Source organism: Amaranthus tricolor, chromosome 9 (genome assembly GCF_026212465.1).
Source record: "Amaranthus tricolor cultivar Red isolate AtriRed21 chromosome 9, ASM2621246v1, whole genome shotgun sequence".
NCBI lineage: Eukaryota > Viridiplantae > Streptophyta > Magnoliopsida > Caryophyllales > Amaranthaceae > Amaranthus > Amaranthus tricolor.
In genome coordinates this window covers 26,040,196-26,059,789 of record NC_080055.1, presented here as the reverse complement: position 1 = coordinate 26,059,789, position 19,594 = coordinate 26,040,196, and the positions used below count along the sequence as shown (strand labels likewise).

Genomic DNA, 19,594 nt, shown 5'->3' with positions numbered 1-19,594 from the left:
AGCGACTTTAAGTTAACTGCTCAACTCCTTAATCTCGTAGGTTGAAATGAGGAAGTAACTGAGAATCGAAAACTTAAAATTCATTAAGTCGCTGTTACTTATAGCGACTTAAAAAAAACTTAAAAAAATATATATATTTTTTTTGACGCTGTTAGTAACAGCGACTTACTACAAAGCTAGGTTTGGATGTACGGACGCTTATTTTGGAAATTAAGTTTTCACGAAGCTTATTTTTGGAATTAAGTTGTTAGATAATCTTATTTATTCAAATTTTCAACTTAACTCAGCAAGTCTTGTATAGACCGTCTCGTTATGAGACGAGTCCATTACAATCGGTTTATAGGTATTCAACGGGTCAGGTTGGGTGGGGCGGGTCAAAATTTAAATGGGTCGGGGTGGGGTAGGTCAAAGCCCATTTAAACCAGAGCCACTTTGACCCTTTTTTTTGAAGTTTATAAAATAGTTTTTTATTATACTTTATGGCCCGTTGGATCAACCCACTTATGTATTTAATAATATCATTTACTAAATATAAAAAAAAGTGGTAAATTTTTTTTGCAATCAATACTTATAAATTTATAATTATCCGACCTGAATCTTTACACCAAGGCCCGTTAATGACCCGCCCCATTATTAATCCGACCCGCTAATGACCCGTTAAAATGTGACCCGCCCCATCGAACACCTTTAAAGCAGACCATTAATAAAAAATATAAATAAACATTGAAATTTGAATTGTATAGGGCGGCATTTATTTTTTCTTTAAGGTTTGGGCTTAACCCAATTGAGGTCGTCTCATAATGAGACGGTCTCGATTAAGAATTAGTGTAACTTAAATATTTAAAAAACTCTCAAAAACCCTTTGCTTATTATTTACGACTAGTCTCTTGAGAGATCATCTATTTTGAGAGACGTATCTCAAGTTCAGCACATTAAAGATTAATACATAGTTGTCTTATTCTTAATGCCGAATTATATTATCCTTAATGCTTATTTATCGTATCCATAATGCATACTTTCAATATCTTAAATGTCTACTCACATCATTCTTAACGTGTATTTACAATATTTTAAAAAATATATAATGGATAGACCCCAATTAGAGATGTCTATCAAAGAGACCGTCTCTGATAAGAATTTGTGTATAATTTATCAGTTATTTTTGTGAGAGTCTATCTTTTGACAACCTCAAAACAAGAAACCCACATTCTTATTTTCTTTTTAATTTATATTAATTAGGCTATTTGGCCTATATATCTAATGCGTCTCTCAGAGAGACCATCTCTCACAACAATTTATAATTATTTATTCATTTGATAATCCAATCTCAATTGAACTTCCTCGGATAAGATGTTATAAGTTTGATTTTTACTTCTCTCCTCATATTTCTTGACTTACTATGTAATGGAAAACATATTTTGTTTTATTTATTTGTTTATTTATTACCTAAACTTGTATATATTTTTTACTTAGTCAAAAAATACATATATATCAACAAATTAGTTAGGACTGTTTATTATGTCATTGAGCGTATAATAAACACAAAAATACAAACAATAAAAGAATTCTTTATTTCCTTTGTGTATTATCATATCAAAGGCGTAATGTTTTTTTTCAGGTTTAAGAATTTTCAGTAGTTATAATTTATCCTGAAATCAAAAGAAAAAACCTTATCTTACCTTACATTTCTAATAGCTAACTAAAAAATATTAGTTTGAAGTCTCCAAAAAATGCATAGTAAAAGTGAGTTTTGACATATAATTCTTAGGAAAAAAATTTGTCAAAAAGAAAGTGGAACAAAAAATATTATCCAAAGTTCCTTACAAAAATTAATATGTTAGAAAACAATGACGTTCAATCCAATCATAAAACATTGATGCTTGTTGAGAAGAAAAGTAACGTTCTCAATTAAAGAAAATAATGACCTTGGTGAGTAATGGCATGTTCAAAAAAAAATATTTGACGAGTTTGAAAAGAATATTATTTTCGTACAATTAAATTAAAAAAGGACCTTGGTGAGTTCAAAAAGAATGACATACTCCATCAAATAAATTGATGTTTGACGATTCAACAGAATCTCACTCCCGTTCAATCAAAAAATAAAAAATATTTATAATGAGTTTGAAAAGAATGACAATTTCCTACAAGTTCAAAAAATGATGAATGATAGATTTGAATAGAACGATAAAAAAGAGGTGACAATTAGACTCCAATAGTGAAAGCAAAGCTCGAAGGCTTCAATCACAAAGTCAATCCATAATTCTTCGAGATTAAGGAGTTGGCTATGTAGTTGTTGTTTTAATGTGCAATTCTTAACTATTATGAGGTTGTAAGAATTTAAAAATAGGGGTGAGCAACCCAAATAAGGAGTATAAGAGATCATCTTTATACAATCTCAAGGAGGATCTTTACTAAACCAAATGGTAATAACATATCCTCTTCTTTCTCAAATGTAAAACAACTCACATATGGATAATAATGCGCACTTTAACGGAAGTTGTTGCAGTTTCAATTTGCATATACTTATATTATGTGTACCAGATAAGATCACGGGGAAATGCCCACAAACTATTGAAGCATCACCTAAAATCTAAACACAAGCCCATATAAGAAAAAGCAAATGTAAAGTACAAAGGAGATCATTTACTTGAATGATCATGTTGGGAACCAATCTTCCCTACAAATTCTAACACAAGAGACCACAGCACAAATTATCTGAATATGGAGTTCGACCTGTTTGCCTAATGAACTCAGCTTGGGCAGCAGTTTTTTCAGCATCTCGCGCCTTTTGGGCCACAGCTGCTGCTCGTTTTTGTTCTGATTTCTCCCTCGCCATCGCTATCTTTTTCATCATTTTCGCCTGGGATTGTGTTCTCAGTCGTTCAACTTTTGCCTGATACAACATATTTACAACAACCGAATAACAATAGCTTAGAATCCGCGAGTGATTTACTAATTCTATAAAATCATAAATTCTTGTGAGACGGTCAAACCTTAGACGTTCCCCATAGATGGGCTTAATAGCCTAACTAATACAGTTATTAGCATATGAGCTCCTTGTTTGAGGTTGTCTTACCAAAAAAAAGTCTCTCACAGGAGTAGCTATATAATATATAACTTAAATAAACTGTAGTTTGTGAAATGTACCTCTATTCTCCTCAATTCTTCCTCCAATTTCACCTTCTGTTGACTCTCCCAAGCTTGGATTTTGATCTCCTTGCGCTTATACCTGCATTTTACACCATTAATCATCCGAACAAAGCTTACACAAGACTCCCAACTATATCAGGGTAGCACAGACTATATTTTAAGCCTCTATATCCCGCGAAAACAATAGTAAATGTAAAAAATTTACAAAAGAGATGTAAGAGACCTTGCAGCATGCTTTGATATTTCAGCTTCTTCCCAAGCAGCAGCGCGTTTTTCAAATTCAATACGTTCGAATTCCTCAGGATGAGTATCGGGAAAAGGGTATTTATCCTTCTCGTCTTTACTTGCCCAAGCAGCTATATTCATCTTCCCAAGCTGTACACCAAGTGCCACAATCTCTCGTCTAGTCTTGAGCTTCAGTTCATGTTCCGACAATTCTTGATTGCCTTTCCCAGTTAGATAGTGTGCATTACTTTCAGTTGTATGTTCCGCAGGAGCAGTGGTCGGTTCTCCTGCTCGAGGAGTGGAAGGAATCGATGATATGGGGCTACGATAGGGGGTTAATGACCCATTAGGGGTGGCTGTCCGAGAGGGCTCTAGACTTGTGACAGGAGTCATTTCTGTTCCCATGTCTCTCATCGAAATTGCTTGAATACCTGGGGTACCTATATCATGTACAAAGCTCAGGATAAAGGGAATTCTGCAAAATCCCTAAACTAATACTCCCTCCTATTCACCTTAGGAGTCCCATTTGACTTTTCACGGATTTTAAGGAGAGTCAAAAGTGGGACCCTAAGGGTAGGAAAGAGAGTGGTATTATGAGTTTTTTAATGTAAGGGAGGAAAATTAGTATGGGTAATGGGGGGTATAATTGAAAATAGGATAAAGTTACTAAGGGCATAAAAGTTAAAAACCCATACCAAAAATAGAAATGGGACAATTAAGGTGACTTCACCATAAAAGGAAATGAGACATATAAGCTGAATAGGAGGGAGTAAAAAACTATACTAGTGGCTCACTTTTGAGCTCGAAACGACTAACATGTAGTACAGACATTATCATTTAAATTTGCCTATGAGGGGAGTGTTGGAAAATAATCCAGATGTGATCCCACATCGAAAAACTATACGGAGATTGATGAATATGTATACTTGATGCCTGATGACCTACTCCTAATACCAATTGGTTTTATGATGGAACTTCATCGGGTTTGTGTATAGTCAACTCTCCTCATTCGCGGAACGTGTTATGTACAAGCCCAATAATGAGTACGATCTCAAGAATGGATAGTAGAAAAGCTAAATGGGATGAGAGAGGTAAATTGCATACAAAAATGTCGACTCTGATACCATGATAAGTTTATTATTGGGATATAGCGGATATTATGAAACGAAAGAAGTATTACAATAAAAACAACTTAAATAAAAACTCTTATGATCTTACATTTAGCATAGTTTAGATCTAAATTATTTGAGATTAATTATATAAAGAACAACTAAGAGTAACTATTTTGGTAGTGGAAGATTTATTGACAATAAATCTATAAGAAACTCATGAAACAATACATTTCAACAAAAAATTAAAAAATAGATTATATTAGGTAAAAGGTAATTATTTTGTTTATGAATTATTTGAAACTCATGAAATAATATATTTCTATAAAATTTAAAATATAGGAGTACTATATTAGGTAAAATAGACTATATTAGGTAACATGTAATTGAATGTAGGACTTACCTCAACGTATTATATGCTTTCCAACTAAGATAAGATTTATGTATTTTTGCTTAAGAGTATAAAATTTTTGTATAAATATTGTTAAAAAACATGCATGTATTGTTGAAAAAACAAAGTGAAAAGCTACAAATTTATTTTACCAATGTTTAAAATTCAATTTTTTAATAATAAAAAAAACACTAATTCTTAAATGAGACGGTCTCACAGTGAGACCATTTTTTTTGGGCTGGCCCAATACATACATATATTATGTCTTAAATGATCACTACGTCAAACTGCTCACATATAATTTTAAAATAATCAATTTTTATAGTTTTAGATAGATTACTTATAATCATAAAACGATCACTTACAATTTTAAAATAACACAAAAACTTGGGTGAGACCGTCTCACTTGTGAGACGCGTCTTATTGAGTCGGCCCAATTGTATATATAATTTTTTTACAAATTTTACAAATTAAAATGTAAATTTTAAAAGTTTAAAGACCAATTTGAAGACTTAAAAGAGCAATTTCAAGGATTTAAAATTGACATTTTAAGTTATGGAATTTGAAAGTTTCAAGACTTAAAAGTTCACTTTCAATACTTAAAAAAAACAATTTAAGACTTAAAAGACCAATTGCTAGACTTAAAATTCTCATTTCAACTTTAAAGTAGAATGACTCAAACATTAAAGTTGATATTAAAAACTTTAAAATTGACTTTTTAGGTCTTAAAATTGGATTTTTAAGTCTTAAAATTAGCATATCAGAATATTCTAAAAAACTTATTGGCCCTAGGCCGGTTGCACGACTAAGGCTATCTCAAAAGAGAATATTTGTTAATCAATTAAAGAAATGGGCTAATATATAGGCCCGTTGCAGTTTTTACATATCTAAAAGGGGAAAATTTTAAAAAAAATAAGATTATTTAACAACTTTATTCAAAAAAAGCTTCGTTCAAACTTTATTCTCAAAATAAGCGTCCTTGCCTCCAAAGTTAGGCTTGGTGTATATTCGCACTTACTAACAGCGAAATGAAAGAAATGGTCAAAAATTTAGTCCAGGGTCAAGTCGCTGTTACTAAAAGCGGCTTAATGGTTGACTGGTCAAACTATTAAGTCGTTGTTAGTAACAACGACTTGACCCTTGACTTTTATTGACTTTTTTGTATGATTTAAACTAGCCATTGTAAAATTGAAAAATAGTCGTTTACGAAGTTAAAAATAGCTGTTGTTAATATGTTCTATAAATAACTCCATCATTTCCCTACTTCATTGTATCCAAACTCCATCATTCTTGTTCTAGTTAATCGATTCTGAAAGTAACATAAAGTATTATATTAGTATTATTCTCAATTTATAAATGTTAATATTATTTTTGAATGTTTACTTATGTTACTATATCGTATGTGTTCCGTAGATGTCACAGGAGCATTCTATTGAAGAACTTTGTGATTGTGGTTATGAAGTTGAGATTAATACAGATTGGAGCGACGTCGATGCTGGTCGTGATTTTGCTGCTTGTCCTTTCTACTTGGATGAAGGATTCAGATGCACATACTTTAGGTGGGTTGCTCCGAAGGGTACCAAATGCCTTGAAAAAGAAAAACAAGAGCTTAAAGATGAGGTATTTAATCTAAAGAGAAAAATAGATGATATGGAACATAGGAAAGAAGAGATTGAAAGGATTATGAGAAAGTTGAAGAAGCAATCTTAGTTAGCGACGGTAGTTTAAGTAAACGAATGAACTATGTAATTTGATATGGATTCGTTGAACATGAATGAAATTGTGTTGAATTTTCAAGAGCATTTTCCCTATTTGAATATGATTGTCTGTTTGATATTGATTAAATTCATACTTAATTCTTAGCAGAATGATTCATCGCCGAATACTATGAGTAATTAACGTCATTTCATTCATAAAAAGCATGTGATAATACGATAAAAATATATACATCTACATATATATTACAAATTATAGACAAATATTCAAATGTTACAAATATTCAATATGTACAAATGTCCAATATATACAAAATGTTAGTAATGTTCAATATATACAAACAGTATACTAATGTTAATCCTCCTCCCGTACCCTGTCTAACTGTGACGGTTTACGACGCCTCCTACGATAGTAAGAGGTCGTCGTATGACGCTCGGGAAGGGGAGTTGATTGATACTGGGATGATACAGCACCCTGGGAGGACCCGACACCATAGTCGGGGCACGTTAAGTCTACCTCCTCAAGACGAATGTCGACATGTTGAGGAGATGACTCATGTTAGGGATGGCAATGGGTCGGACTCGGCACGGATTATACATACTCCGACTTTGCTCTGGATTTTAGTCGAATTTTTATTTTCAGTCCACCTCCACTTGGAGTCGGATTATGCATACTCCAAGTTTGCCCCGACTCGGACTCTCAGACCTCCAACGGAGTCGGATTATTATCAAACTTTATCGTTGTGATATTGTACTAATGATTTAAAGCATACGAAGTTAACAAAATATATTTTTCAAATACAATTTAACAAAATAATATGTACTTTGAATTCATGTTTAACATGAGAAATATTCCTAATACTACAATTTAACAAAATTTTCACACATAGCGTATTTTATTTCTCTTAATCTGATTGATCGTATTTTGATTGATTGATCTAAATAAAAATACCAAGTAGTTTTTCAAAATCAAAAATTACAATTAGTATGAGAGAGAGCTTGAATTAGTCACGTCTAGAGTTTTAAAGGAAACAAAATGTTGGGTTAAAAGTCAAATTGAAAGTCGGATTTTCTTCAGGGGCGGAGTCGGGTCGGAGTGTCGGATTTTTAATAAGGTCCAACTCCGGTCCGTCTCTAACTCGGATTTGGATCGTGAAGTCGGAGTTGGAGTTGAATAACCTTTTCCTTAGACTCGAATCGGATTATTTTCCTCGGATCGAGTCGGACTAGGGTCGGATTCGGACTGAATTGCCATCCCTACATGCCATGCTCGTCCATAGTGGTGTCAAGCACAACGACTTCTGGAATTGAAACTGTGTCCCTAGGAGTATGCCTTGGGCAATCTCCCGTACAGGCTCCTCTCGGGTGGAGCTGATGACAGCTGTAATGCCCTGTGCCTGCATTAACACTGAAGTATTAATGAAATGTATAACATGTAAAATCTACGGATACTAATCAACGTTGAAGAAAATACTTACAAACTGTGTCATCGTCGGTGCTGAAAGTACAGCCTTGATCGGCGCACCTTGGGCCAGTAGCTCTAGCCTGTGATCCCAACGAGCTACATGGCGCCAGTTGATCTCCAACCAGTTCTTGGGCTCCCGACCCTTACGTGAGCTGTGATGGAGATCCGCCACTGTGTCACAAGGCAGCGGGATGCCCTGTACCATCCCAAATTAACGCAGTACGCGCTCAAGGAGATGAACTTCGACTATGTCGAAGCATATCAAAGGTACAGAGGCTCTCCATGCCCCTGACATTATCCCTAAGTGCCGAGGCAATGCAGCGTATGCCTCAGCGGGGGTAAGGGTCCCACCGAAACTACACGTGAAAATATAATTATTAAATTACACATATATGATAGTTACAAGACTAGTAAGTGCAGTCTTTACCTGGTCAACTCGAAGTAGATCGAATTGATCGCGGTAGAACCCCACGCCAGATCCAGTACGGGTCCTTGTACGTCTATCAAAGGACCACCGCGATCCATACGTCACATGTGGGGGTGGAAGAATTGGTGGCGCAAATGCACCACGTCCCACACTCCTCATCGGTTGCCCAATGAGAATGTGCTCCCACACCCAAAGCTATGAATTACAGATATAAGTAAGTAAACGAAACATAAGAACAAATTAAAAAAACAAAGCGTTAACATGTAAATTTAGTGTTACCTGGAGAATAATCAGGGGCCCAGTAATCTCCTTCACGTTCTTCCGTGAAGCGTCACACAGTCTCCTGTAAAGATAGGCTAGGGCTGCGGAACCCCAGCTGTAACCGGAGATGACCTCCCATGGCGCATCAAGCAACGTCAAGTACAAAAGTTGTACCTTGTTGCCAGTCTTGTCGGAGAACAAGACAACACCAATCAGATATAAGAGATACGCTATAGCGTATCTCTCAACGGTAGCCTCATCAACACCTTCAGGGAGGTGCGAGAAGTTCTGCGCAAGCCATGTTATGCGCAACGCACTCCCTTTGGCTACCTCTGCGGGAGGTCAGACTCCTAATACCCTATGCACTATATCCTGCCAACTTTCGAGTTGGCATCCAACGGTACAGACGGCATGTCCCTCCATCATGACATATTGACCATTTACACATATCACCAACTTGATCAATCCAAAAAAGAGCTTCTCGATTAGCAACACTAATAGCCTTCAATCCCTCGATGACCTTATGTAGTTGTCTTTGCTCTGCAATCCTTCCATACATCTTCTTCAGCTTCACATTACCCATTTGACGATTGAAGTTACTTAACAAATGCAGCAAGCAAAACCTACGATGGGCATTTGGAAGTTGCCATTTCGGCTCCTCCATGGTTGCTAGAATGCCCGCATGTCTATCAGAAATAACACATAAACCTGGACTATGCATCACATGCTTACGAACACACGCCATAAACCAAGACCACGCGACTATGCATTCTTTCTCTACCAAAGCAAAGGCAAGCGGGAAGATTCCCTTGTTCTCATCTTGAGCAATCGCAGTTAACAAAGTATGGCGATACTTACCATACAAATGTGTTCCATCAATGGCAATAAGGGGTTTGCAATACTTGAACCCCTCAATACTAGGAATGTTGCTAAGGTCATGTCATTAGCTAGAGCCTCCTCATCAGCACCCACATCGTCCTCAAAAGGAGCTTCAACGAATCCATTACTCTCACTATTAACATCATCCCAAGGCTCATTTGTATATTCTAAGTTAAAAGTATCATCATTTGAGACTTGGATTTGAAGTTGATTGGGTTTATTAGAAGGAGAAGAGGAAGATGGCATAATGGGATTTTGGGTTTCTTGGGTAGGAAAGGGCGTATGAGAAGGAGCAGAAGAAGTTACATTCAGGAATGCATTTGTTTCTACAACATTGACATCTTCTACATATAACTCTAAAGAAGGAATAGAGGTAGACTTTGAATACTCCCACATTGCATCTATAGCCTCCTCATCCTCAACCGGAAGAGCTAACAATTCTCCACTCATATTGTATTTAAAACTTACATTAATAGTACTTCTTGTAGTGTCAATGCCAATCTTAGAGCATATAAGATGTTTAAATTCATTTAAGTTTATGTTTGAGTTCCATGCAAACAGTTTACGTCTTCCCTCAACGCACTTGACATTGCTACTACTTGATCGAATTGAACCATTCTAAAAATATACGACAATCACACGAAATGAAGTCATTTCTACAACAATACGTACAAAATCAACATCACCATCAAGTTCATAAGAAAGCAGGTACATTGTTCAAAATTAAGGTTTGCATTCAAATATTCTCTACATTAAATTCAAATATTTTCTATATTAAATTCATGAACAAACAAACACATTATGAAAATCATAGCAAATAACAAGTACATTTGACATATTTATAGAGTTTAAGTATAAATGACCACTTTAAATGACATACTTTTAAAAAATAAAAAAAACTGAAAAATTTATAATAAAAAGGTACCTTAATAAGCTGTAGATCACCAAGGAGTAGTAATTTGCAAGTTTACGAACATGTATTTAATTGAAACTTCATGAACAAATATAAACTAAATTTTCGAAAAAGAAAAATTACAAAAAAATTATTATCTGAAGTTAATGTAGTAAGATGACAGAACTAATTGGTAGTACAAACTTGAAATTTGATGAGATTAATTGAAGGATTGAAGTTGATTTTAATGGTGGAAAGAAGAGAGAGATTTTCGTGGGTTATTAGGGCTCTCAACGAAGTAAAGTGAAATGAGGAAGAAGGAGCTTCAACAGAAATTTAGAACGCATGAAGTCGCTGTTACTAACAACGACTTAATAGTTTGACCAGTCAACCATTAAGTCGCTGTTAGTAACAGCGACTTGACCCTGGACTAAAATTTTGACCATTTCTTTCATTTCGCTGTTAGTAACTGCGAGTATACACTAAGCTTAGCTTTGGAGGCAAGGACGCTTATTTTGGGAATAAAGTTTGAACGAAGCTTGTTTTTTGAATAAAGTTGTTAAATAATCTTATTTTTTTCAAATTTTCTCTAAAAGGAGCCCAATTTTATTGTCGTCCTATGCCACCAAAATATGAAAACGGCATGTAAAGAGTGTTTGCTTATGCATGATCAAATGAGTGAAATCCCAACTCATTTTAAGTTGGAATACCATAGATTCTTTTTAACCCTTTTGTGCTTGGATTTCACTGGTTTTCTATTACCATTCCCATCATTTAATACCTGCTACCATTACCAAACGTTTGTAAGCCGTTAGTGTTCAACTATAGCTTCAACCATAAATTCAATTACGTCATCTGCATTTTGAGCTAGACGACAACTAGATTGATAAACAAAAGATTCAAGAAGATCCCTAAAGATCAATCAACGTAGAATGATAGAATCTCTCATCCATCCAGACTTTTCCTTTTAGTATTTGGCAGAATAAATTTGACTAACTTTGGAAGCTAAATCCCGAGTTTACAAAACATATCAAATTTCTTTGATTTGTTCGACTCTGTACCGAATTAGCCAGTCGAGTGCGACACAAATAGAAAAACGAGTACGAATGAAAGTGTTTATAAGGGATGAAAGATGATAGAACACAATGTATTTATTCAAAAGTGCAAAAAAATTTACTCAATTATCAGGCATCAGTTTAATGCCCATTACAAACACTACCAAGACGTTTGCTATCAGAATTGGAATGCGTCAAATTAAGTTACATTTTTCTACTCCCTATAAAATTGCATCTTTGAAGAAAAGACAACGCTCCCCATAACACTCCATTGCTAGACAATGTTTCCGATGTAGAGGCCTGATTTTGGTTCATAACGATAGGACCACCTACTTGATCATTGTTGTTTGCGCCGTTATGGCTGCCTCCATGTTCAAGTGGTGCATACATCGGCTGATTCTGCTGGTTCGTAACAATGATAGGACCACCTACTTGATAGTCGTTATGGTCATGCATCGGCTGATTCTGATGGTTCATAGGCTGCTTACCGCAACTATGCTTAAGATGTTCGAATTCCCAAGAGTTATGACACTGCACCGGGTTAATTCTTTGGTTAGTTGCTCCTTCATGAGTTGCCTTGTCGGTTGCTATTGACGAGGGTGTTCTTTCATGGTTGCCTTCTTCTTCTTCAAGTGATGGTTGATCACATTTGCCATTGTTTGCACAGGAGGCTCCGTTTGATTGAACGTTGTTCTCAGTAGCATTGGAGATATTGCCGACTTGATTTGACTGAATCTGATCACGACGGTGTTTATAGCATTCATACTTGCAATGCCCAAGCTTCCCACGGTAATTACACTGCACCTTATTCCGTTGGCAATCTTTTCCAGGATGATTCAAAGAATGCCTCCTATAGCTATAAGTTCTGGTTTTCTTTCCTCTTTCATTAATTGCATTATTGGCTGCTATGAATAAGGGATTCACTCCTTGTTCAAGTTGTGCCTGATTTCCATTGATGTTTTGACTATCACCTAGGCCATTCTTTGCACTGGTGTTTAAGTTTTCTTGAAAATTGTTCTCACTAGCATTGAAGATATTATTGTCTTTTTTGTCGCTAAAATTACTCTTGTTAACTGGATTTTGCGTATTCTTCTGGCCCGCAGGCTGGCTGTCGCATTCATTCTTCATATGCCCAAACTTTCCACATTTATAACACTGAGGTCCTTGGCAATCTCTTGCTCGATGATCGGTAGGACACTTTCCACATCCACCCATTTTAGCTTTGTCTTTTTTTTGTTGCAAGTTCTGCCTCTGGTTATTCTCAAGTTCCCCCACATTACCCTGGAAATTCCTTGCAGCATTGGTCTGAGGGGAGTCCATTTCGGTGAGAGGAGGGAAACCATCAACCAGACTGGTCCAACACCACACACTATTAGCAGCAGCAACAAGTACTGAAGATGCTTGGAAGGGTAGAGCAAGAAGGACATTATATCTTCTCATACGCAACTGATGAAGAGCATTTGAAAAATCTCGGTCACCAGAAATCAAAAGATAATTAGCAGGAGCAGGGTTGTCAACAGCCCATAACAACATATCAACTAAAATCCTCTTGTCACTAGCATCTTTAACACCTAAAAGAAATGAAAAATAAAAACTTTTTCACTGGAATAACTAAGTTTACCACCCCATAATCAAAAAACCCTTCAAGTCAAGAGATAAGTTTAGCAAGAAGGCTAGAAAACGAATCAAAATCAGAAATCACAAGATACGACAAAAAATACCAGCTGGAACATGCTGAAGAGAGATGCCAGTGGAAGAAAGGGCATGCTGAATAGCCGAAGGAAGACGATTAGTATCACAATAGGCAGATATTGAAACGGAACCTCCATAATCCAATTTGAGAAGGGCAGAAGTTATATTTTGGGCAATCATCTGGGCATCACATTTTTTGGGTACATCGCAATTGTCTATATCCCACCACACTGATGTTTTTGCCTTTCGGTACTCCCCTTCAGCTCTTCCCTTGTTCTGATCCTTATTATGATCTTGAATACCATTCAACTGCGTCCATTTCTCCTCAATTTCTTCTATTATCTTCATTTCGATTGGTTCTGAATTTGGCAGTTGGTTGTTGCCACCACCCATACTAAACCCTCCCACATTGTCACTACTTGCACACCCGGACATCACGCTTGACAAAGACATTAGAGATTAAACCCTGCTTCTGAATTTGCCGCTGAAAACATCAGTTCATAAAAATTTCCTTTAGCTTGTTCATATATATTGGGTCTATTCAAAAATAATGAAGTAATTCAAGGAAAAATGAGCAGTTTCCTGCATACAACAGAATTTGCTAAAAGAATCTATATTAGCTCATTCCATTGCCTTATTCTTCCCCTCCTACATATTGATAATATATAACCATTCTTTTTTCCCCTCTTTCAATGTGTACTAAAAACCCTAACTACAAATGAATGAGGAATCCACACCTTTCATCGTCTTTGACGTCAATTTACTTCCTAGCCCAGGGCTCTTCCAATGCGAGAAATTCGCTTAATTTGACTGATAAAGGACAATTTATAATCAAGTAATTCAAGAAAAATATTCCTAGATACAACAACAAAATTTGCTGAAACAATGTATTTTGGTTATTGCCATTTTCTCCCCCGGCCTATTATTGATAAAATTTAACCGATTCTTAATAAAATTTGATTTTTAAAAAATTTCTTAGTACTCGAATATTTTGTTTTATGAAGCTAATTACTCAATTCTATTACAAATTTCTAGTAGCACGCAATAAAAATTTGGCAGCAATTTCCAGTTAAGATGTAATTTAGAAAAAAAGTACTCAAATTTCCAAATAAGAAACTTAAATCTTTGAGCAACGTAAAGTCGTAAACCATCTCAAGCATAAAAAAAGAAGCAATTGAGAATCTAAGAAAACATTTGATAAAGATTACCTGCAATTTGGTGTAGATCTACAATTGAATCGAAATTCAATATGATTACTAACAAATGAAAAGTATTATGAATTGAAAACTGGAGAAGAGTAGAAGAACTCGATAGGAGACGAATATAAACGGTGGAAAAGGAGTGAATTTGTGAACAGCTTGTCTTGTAAGATACTTATGCCTCGTAGAACTCATAGAAACTTGTATAGAACGGTTGTATGTCCTTAAATGGCCAAATAGTCCACGACCAAAATTAAACCCTAATTTAAATACAGTCGGTCTCTGGGAGATTGTCTCCCTGAGAGACGTCTATCAAGCCCAGTCCATTAAAGCTCAATGCATACTCTTTTTTTACATTTTTCTTTATGGGCCGACCCAATTAGAGATGGTCTCTTAAAAAGACCGTCTCTCTCAAGAATGTGTGTTTAAAATATTTAAAAAACTCCCGAAAACCCTACACTATGCTTATTATTTATTCATTTCATAATCCAGTTTAGTCTCGATTGAATTTCCTCAAAGTAGGTGTTATGAGTTTGATTTTTACTTTGCTCCTCATTTTTTCTTAACTTACCTTGTAATCAAATATTTTTTTTATTATTTAATTAAACTTGTATATATTTTTTACTTGGTCAAAAAATACATATATATCAAAAAATTAGTTAGGACTGTCTATTATGTCATTGAACGTATATCAAACACAAAAATACAAACAATAGAAGAGTACTTTATTTCCTCTGTCTATCATGATATCAAAGTCATAATTGTTTTCAGATATAAAATTTTGGTAGTCATCATTTATAATAAAACCAAAAGAAAAAACCCTATCTAACCTCACATTTCCAATAGCCAATTAAAAAAAATATTAGCTTTTTTTTCGAAAAATCGCCAAAAAAATGCATAGTACAAGTAACTTTTTGACATATAATTCTTAGGAAAAAAAAATGTCAAAAAGAACATGGAACAAAAAAATATCATTCAAAAGATCCTTACAAAAATATCTACACATAAACTTTATATAATAAATACCTACCATTAATATGATATAAAACCTACACATTTATCAGTTAAACACCCACAATTTACATGAAAAATACCTACACTTTTTAGATAAAAACCTACTCTTACTCAGATATTTAGATAAAAACATATAATGGTCAAATAAAATTATACTAAGTTAGTCTCAGCAATGTATGTTCGAAAAAATACTGTACTCCATATTCTCCAAGCCCCTATAATTTCATCCTTGGGCTCCATTTGGAAAGAACGAGCATCAACAGGATCAATATAATGAGAGACTGCAAACTGTAAAAGGAAAATAAATTTGATGATACTAAAATAGAACTAACACAATTTTGAAATATGCTATATAATATAGGATTTACGTAGTGTGACATTCCAAACAAGAGAATACGAATACTTTGGATGGATTTGCTGAGATTTGATTTCTCTCAATTGCATTCAAGTACATTGGATGCAATGTCAATGTTGTTGAATAGAGTGAGCACATCTCTTTTGTATCAAATCTTTATAATTACAAAGAATCTCCCTGTAACATACATAAGAGTAAGTGTAATACATAGCTACAACTCCTACAGAACATTAAAGTCATACACTATATAAGAACCTATATTTAGCAGAATACATACATTGAACATATGAAGTATAATAGGAAACATACATGACGCGCATGGTTTATTTGCACATCACGTAGTCTACTACCATGAGCTCAACCTCTTTCATGTTCCTAAGATATTGCATATTCATTGAAACAAACTCAGAAGCAGGTATAAATGATTTCAACACGGAGCCCAAATTCAATGTGCAGATCTCCTTTAAAGCAGAAGGAATTGAACTGTACTGCTGTGTATTGTTCTTCAAAGCAATTCGTTTGATGGGGTGATGTGCACCCACTGCGGAGATTTCAGGTGTTCTTTGCACCTTTTCAACAACATTCAAACAATCCCTACTCACCAATCTTACTTCAGAATCAATTTGTCCTTCATTCATAGCACCAACATTAACAATCTCGTCATTCATGTCATCAGCAGTAACAATCACCAAGTGCAGAAGATAAAGGTGATAACGAGACACCACAAGTGTCTGCTGTGAATAACTTGCGGTGCCTTGCTATCACCTTTATTTGCTGCACTCGGTGATTGTTACTGCTGCTGGCATGAATGAGGAGATTGTTGATTTCGGTGCTGTGAATGAAGGACAAATTGATGCTAAACTTTTATCGGTGAGTAGAGATTGTTTGAATGTTGTTGAGTAGGTGCAAAGAACACCTGAAATCTTCGCAGTGGGTGCAAGTCACCCCATCAAACGTATTGCTTTGAAGAAGAAAAGAACACTGCAATAAAGTCCTATTCCTTCTGCTTTAAAGGAGATATGCAAATTGAATTTGGGTTCCATGTTGAGATCATTTATACCTGCTCCTGAGTTTGTTTCATTAAGTATGCAATATCTTAGGAGCATGAAAGAGGTTGAGCTCATGGTAGTAGACTATGTGATGTGCAAAGAAACCATGGGCGTCACGTATGTTTCCTATTATACTTCATATGTTCAATGTATGTATTCTACTAAATATAGGTTTTTATATAGTGTATGACTTTAATGTTCTGTAGGAGTTGTAGCTATGTATTACACTTACTCTTATGTATTTGTTATAGGGAGATCCTTTGTACTTATAAAGATTTGATATTCATGGACAAAAGAGATGTGCTCACTCTATTTAACAACATTGACATTGCGTCCAATGTACTTGACTAGTATACTAGAATGCAATTGAGAGAAATCAAATCTCAGCAAATTCATCCAAAAGGATTCGTATACTCTTGTTTGGAATGTCACACTGTGTAAATCCTATATTATATAGCATATTTCAAAATTGTGTTAGTTCTATTTTAGTATCATCAAATTTGTTTTCCTTTTATTCAATTTGCGCTTTCTAATTATATCGACCCTGTTGATGCTTGTTCTTCCCAAATAGAGGTCAAGGAAAAAATTATAGGGGCTTGGAGAATATGGAGTACAATATTTTGTCCAACATACATTGCTGAGACTAACTTGGTATAATTTTATTTGACCATTATATGTTTTTATCTAAATACATGAGTAAGAATAGATTTTTATCTAGAAAGTGTAGGTATTTTTCATGTAAATTGTGGGTGTTTATCTAATAAAAGTGTAGGTTTTATATCATATTAATTGTAGGTATTTATCATATAAAGTTTGTGTAGGTATTTTGTCAGTTTAATAGTAGGCATTTATCATATAAAGTATAGGTATTTATCATATGAATTGCAGTCTTTTTTCATATCAGTTGTAGGTATTTAATATACAAAGTGTAGGTATATATCAATTTAATAGTTCGTTCCATTGGTTTTTTCTCCCCCTCCCACATATATAAAATTGAACCATTATGTTTTCCCTCTTTCAATGCGTACTAAAAACCCTAACAATGAATAAGCAATGCACAACTGTGATCGTCTTTGACGTCAATTTACTTCCTAGTCCAGGGCTCTACCAATGCGAGAAATTCACTAAATTTGACTGATAAAGGACACTCCATAATCAAGTAATTCAAGGAAATTATTCCTGGATACAACAACAAAATTTGCCAAAACAATGTATTTCGCTTATTGCCATTTCTCCCCCGGCCTATTATTGATCAAATTTAACCGATTCTTAATAAAATTTGATTTTTAAAAAATTTCTTATTACTCGAATCTATTGTTTTATGAAGCTAATTACACAATTCTATTACAAATTTCTAGTAGCAAGCAATAAAAATTTGGCAGAAATTTCCAGTTAAGATGTAATTTAGAAAAAAAATTACTCAAATTTCCAAATAGAAACTTAAATCTTTGAGCAACATAAAGTCGTAAACCATCTCAAGCATAAAAAAGAAGCAATTGAGAATCTAAGAAAACATATGATTAAGTTTACCTGCAATTTAGTGTAGATCTACAATTCTATAATTGAATCGAAATTCAATATGATAACTGACGAATGATGATTGGTGAATACAGGTGTTGTTCTTCAATTTATCGAACAATCAAATCTTCATGAGGAGTATTACGAATTGAAAACTGGAGAAGAGTATAAGAATACGATAGGGGACGAATATGAACGATGGAAGAGTGAATTTGTGAACTGCTTGTCTTGTAATATACTCATGCCTCGTATAATAAAGGGCAAATTGCAAAGAATAAAACTAGTTTTTTTTTTTTTTTTTTTTTTTAAAAAAAAAAAACACCTTTTAATTTTTTTTTTCTGTAAAAAAATACACACTTTTTATTAAAAAAAACACCTTAAATCAGTTTTCGCTGACTTTTGTCAACTTTCAAGCGTTGACTATGCCATTTGTCAACTTTCAGGCGTTTACTTTTGAGCTCAAATGGCATAGTCAACGCCTAAAAGTTGACAAAAGTCACCGGAAACTGATTTAAGGTGCTTTTTTAATAAAAAGTCTCTTAAAAGTTGTTTGTTACAAAAAAAAAAAATTTTAAAGGTGTTTTTTTTAAAAAAAAAACTGGTTTTATAAGGTGTTTCTTTGCAAATTTTCCTATGATAAATCATAAAAATTTGTATGGAACGATTACATGTCCGTAAATGGACCAAATAGTCCTACACCAAATTAAACCCTAACTTAACTGAAAATTTGAATAAAATAAGATTATTTAACAACTTAATTCCAAAAATAAGCTTCGTGAAAACTTAATTCCCAAATAAGCGCCCGTACATCCAAATCTAGCCTTGGAATAAGTTGCTGTTAGTAACAGCGAAAGACCAAAAAAAAAATTAAAAGTCATAAGTCGCTGTTACTAACAGCGACTTTAAGTTAACTGCTCAACTCCTTAATCTCGTAGGTTGAAATGAGGAAGTAACTGAGAATCGAAAACTTAAAATTCATTAAGTCGCTGTTACTTATAGCGACTTAAAAAAAACTTAAAAAAATATATATATTTTTTTTGACGCTGTTAGTAACAGCGACTTACTACAAAGCTAGGTTTGGATGTACGGACGCTTATTTTGGAAATTAAGTTTTCACGAAGCTTATTTTTGGAATTAAGTTGTTAGATAATCTTATTTATTCAAATTTTCAACTTAACTCAGCAAGTCTTGTATAGAC

General features: G+C 34.4%; 2 protein-coding genes across 3 annotated transcripts; both read right to left on the bottom strand.

Annotated features, from left to right (window-relative positions):
- Positions 1 to 2,180: 2,180 nt before the first annotated feature.
- On the bottom strand, positions 2,181 to 4,482 carry LOC130824208 (uncharacterized protein At3g61260-like). The gene is made up of 3 exons (XM_057689111.1): positions 3,374 to 4,482; positions 3,148 to 3,229; positions 2,181 to 2,893 (listed from the first exon to the last, which is right to left on the bottom strand). The coding sequence occupies exons 1-3, from the start codon at positions 3,787 to 3,789 to the stop codon at positions 2,687 to 2,689; spliced, it is 705 nt and encodes a 234-aa protein (XP_057545094.1). The 5' UTR covers positions 3,790 to 4,482; the 3' UTR covers positions 2,181 to 2,686.
- Positions 4,483 to 11,647: 7,165 nt separating this feature from the next.
- Positions 11,648 to 18,624, bottom strand: LOC130824207 (uncharacterized). 2 transcript variants are annotated; one of them, XM_057689110.1, is made up of 4 exons: positions 18,409 to 18,624; positions 13,999 to 14,071; positions 13,291 to 13,745; positions 11,648 to 13,140 (listed from the first exon to the last, which is right to left on the bottom strand). In XM_057689110.1, the coding sequence occupies exons 3-4, from the start codon at positions 13,712 to 13,714 to the stop codon at positions 11,774 to 11,776; spliced, it is 1,791 nt and encodes a 596-aa protein (XP_057545093.1). In that variant the 5' UTR covers positions 13,715 to 13,745; positions 13,999 to 14,071; positions 18,409 to 18,624; the 3' UTR covers positions 11,648 to 11,773. The 2 variants fall into 2 exon arrangements, with proteins under 2 accessions (XP_057545093.1, XP_057545092.1); XM_057689109.1 differs by lacking the exon at positions 13,999 to 14,071.
- Between the last annotated feature and the right edge of the window lie 970 nt (positions 18,625 to 19,594).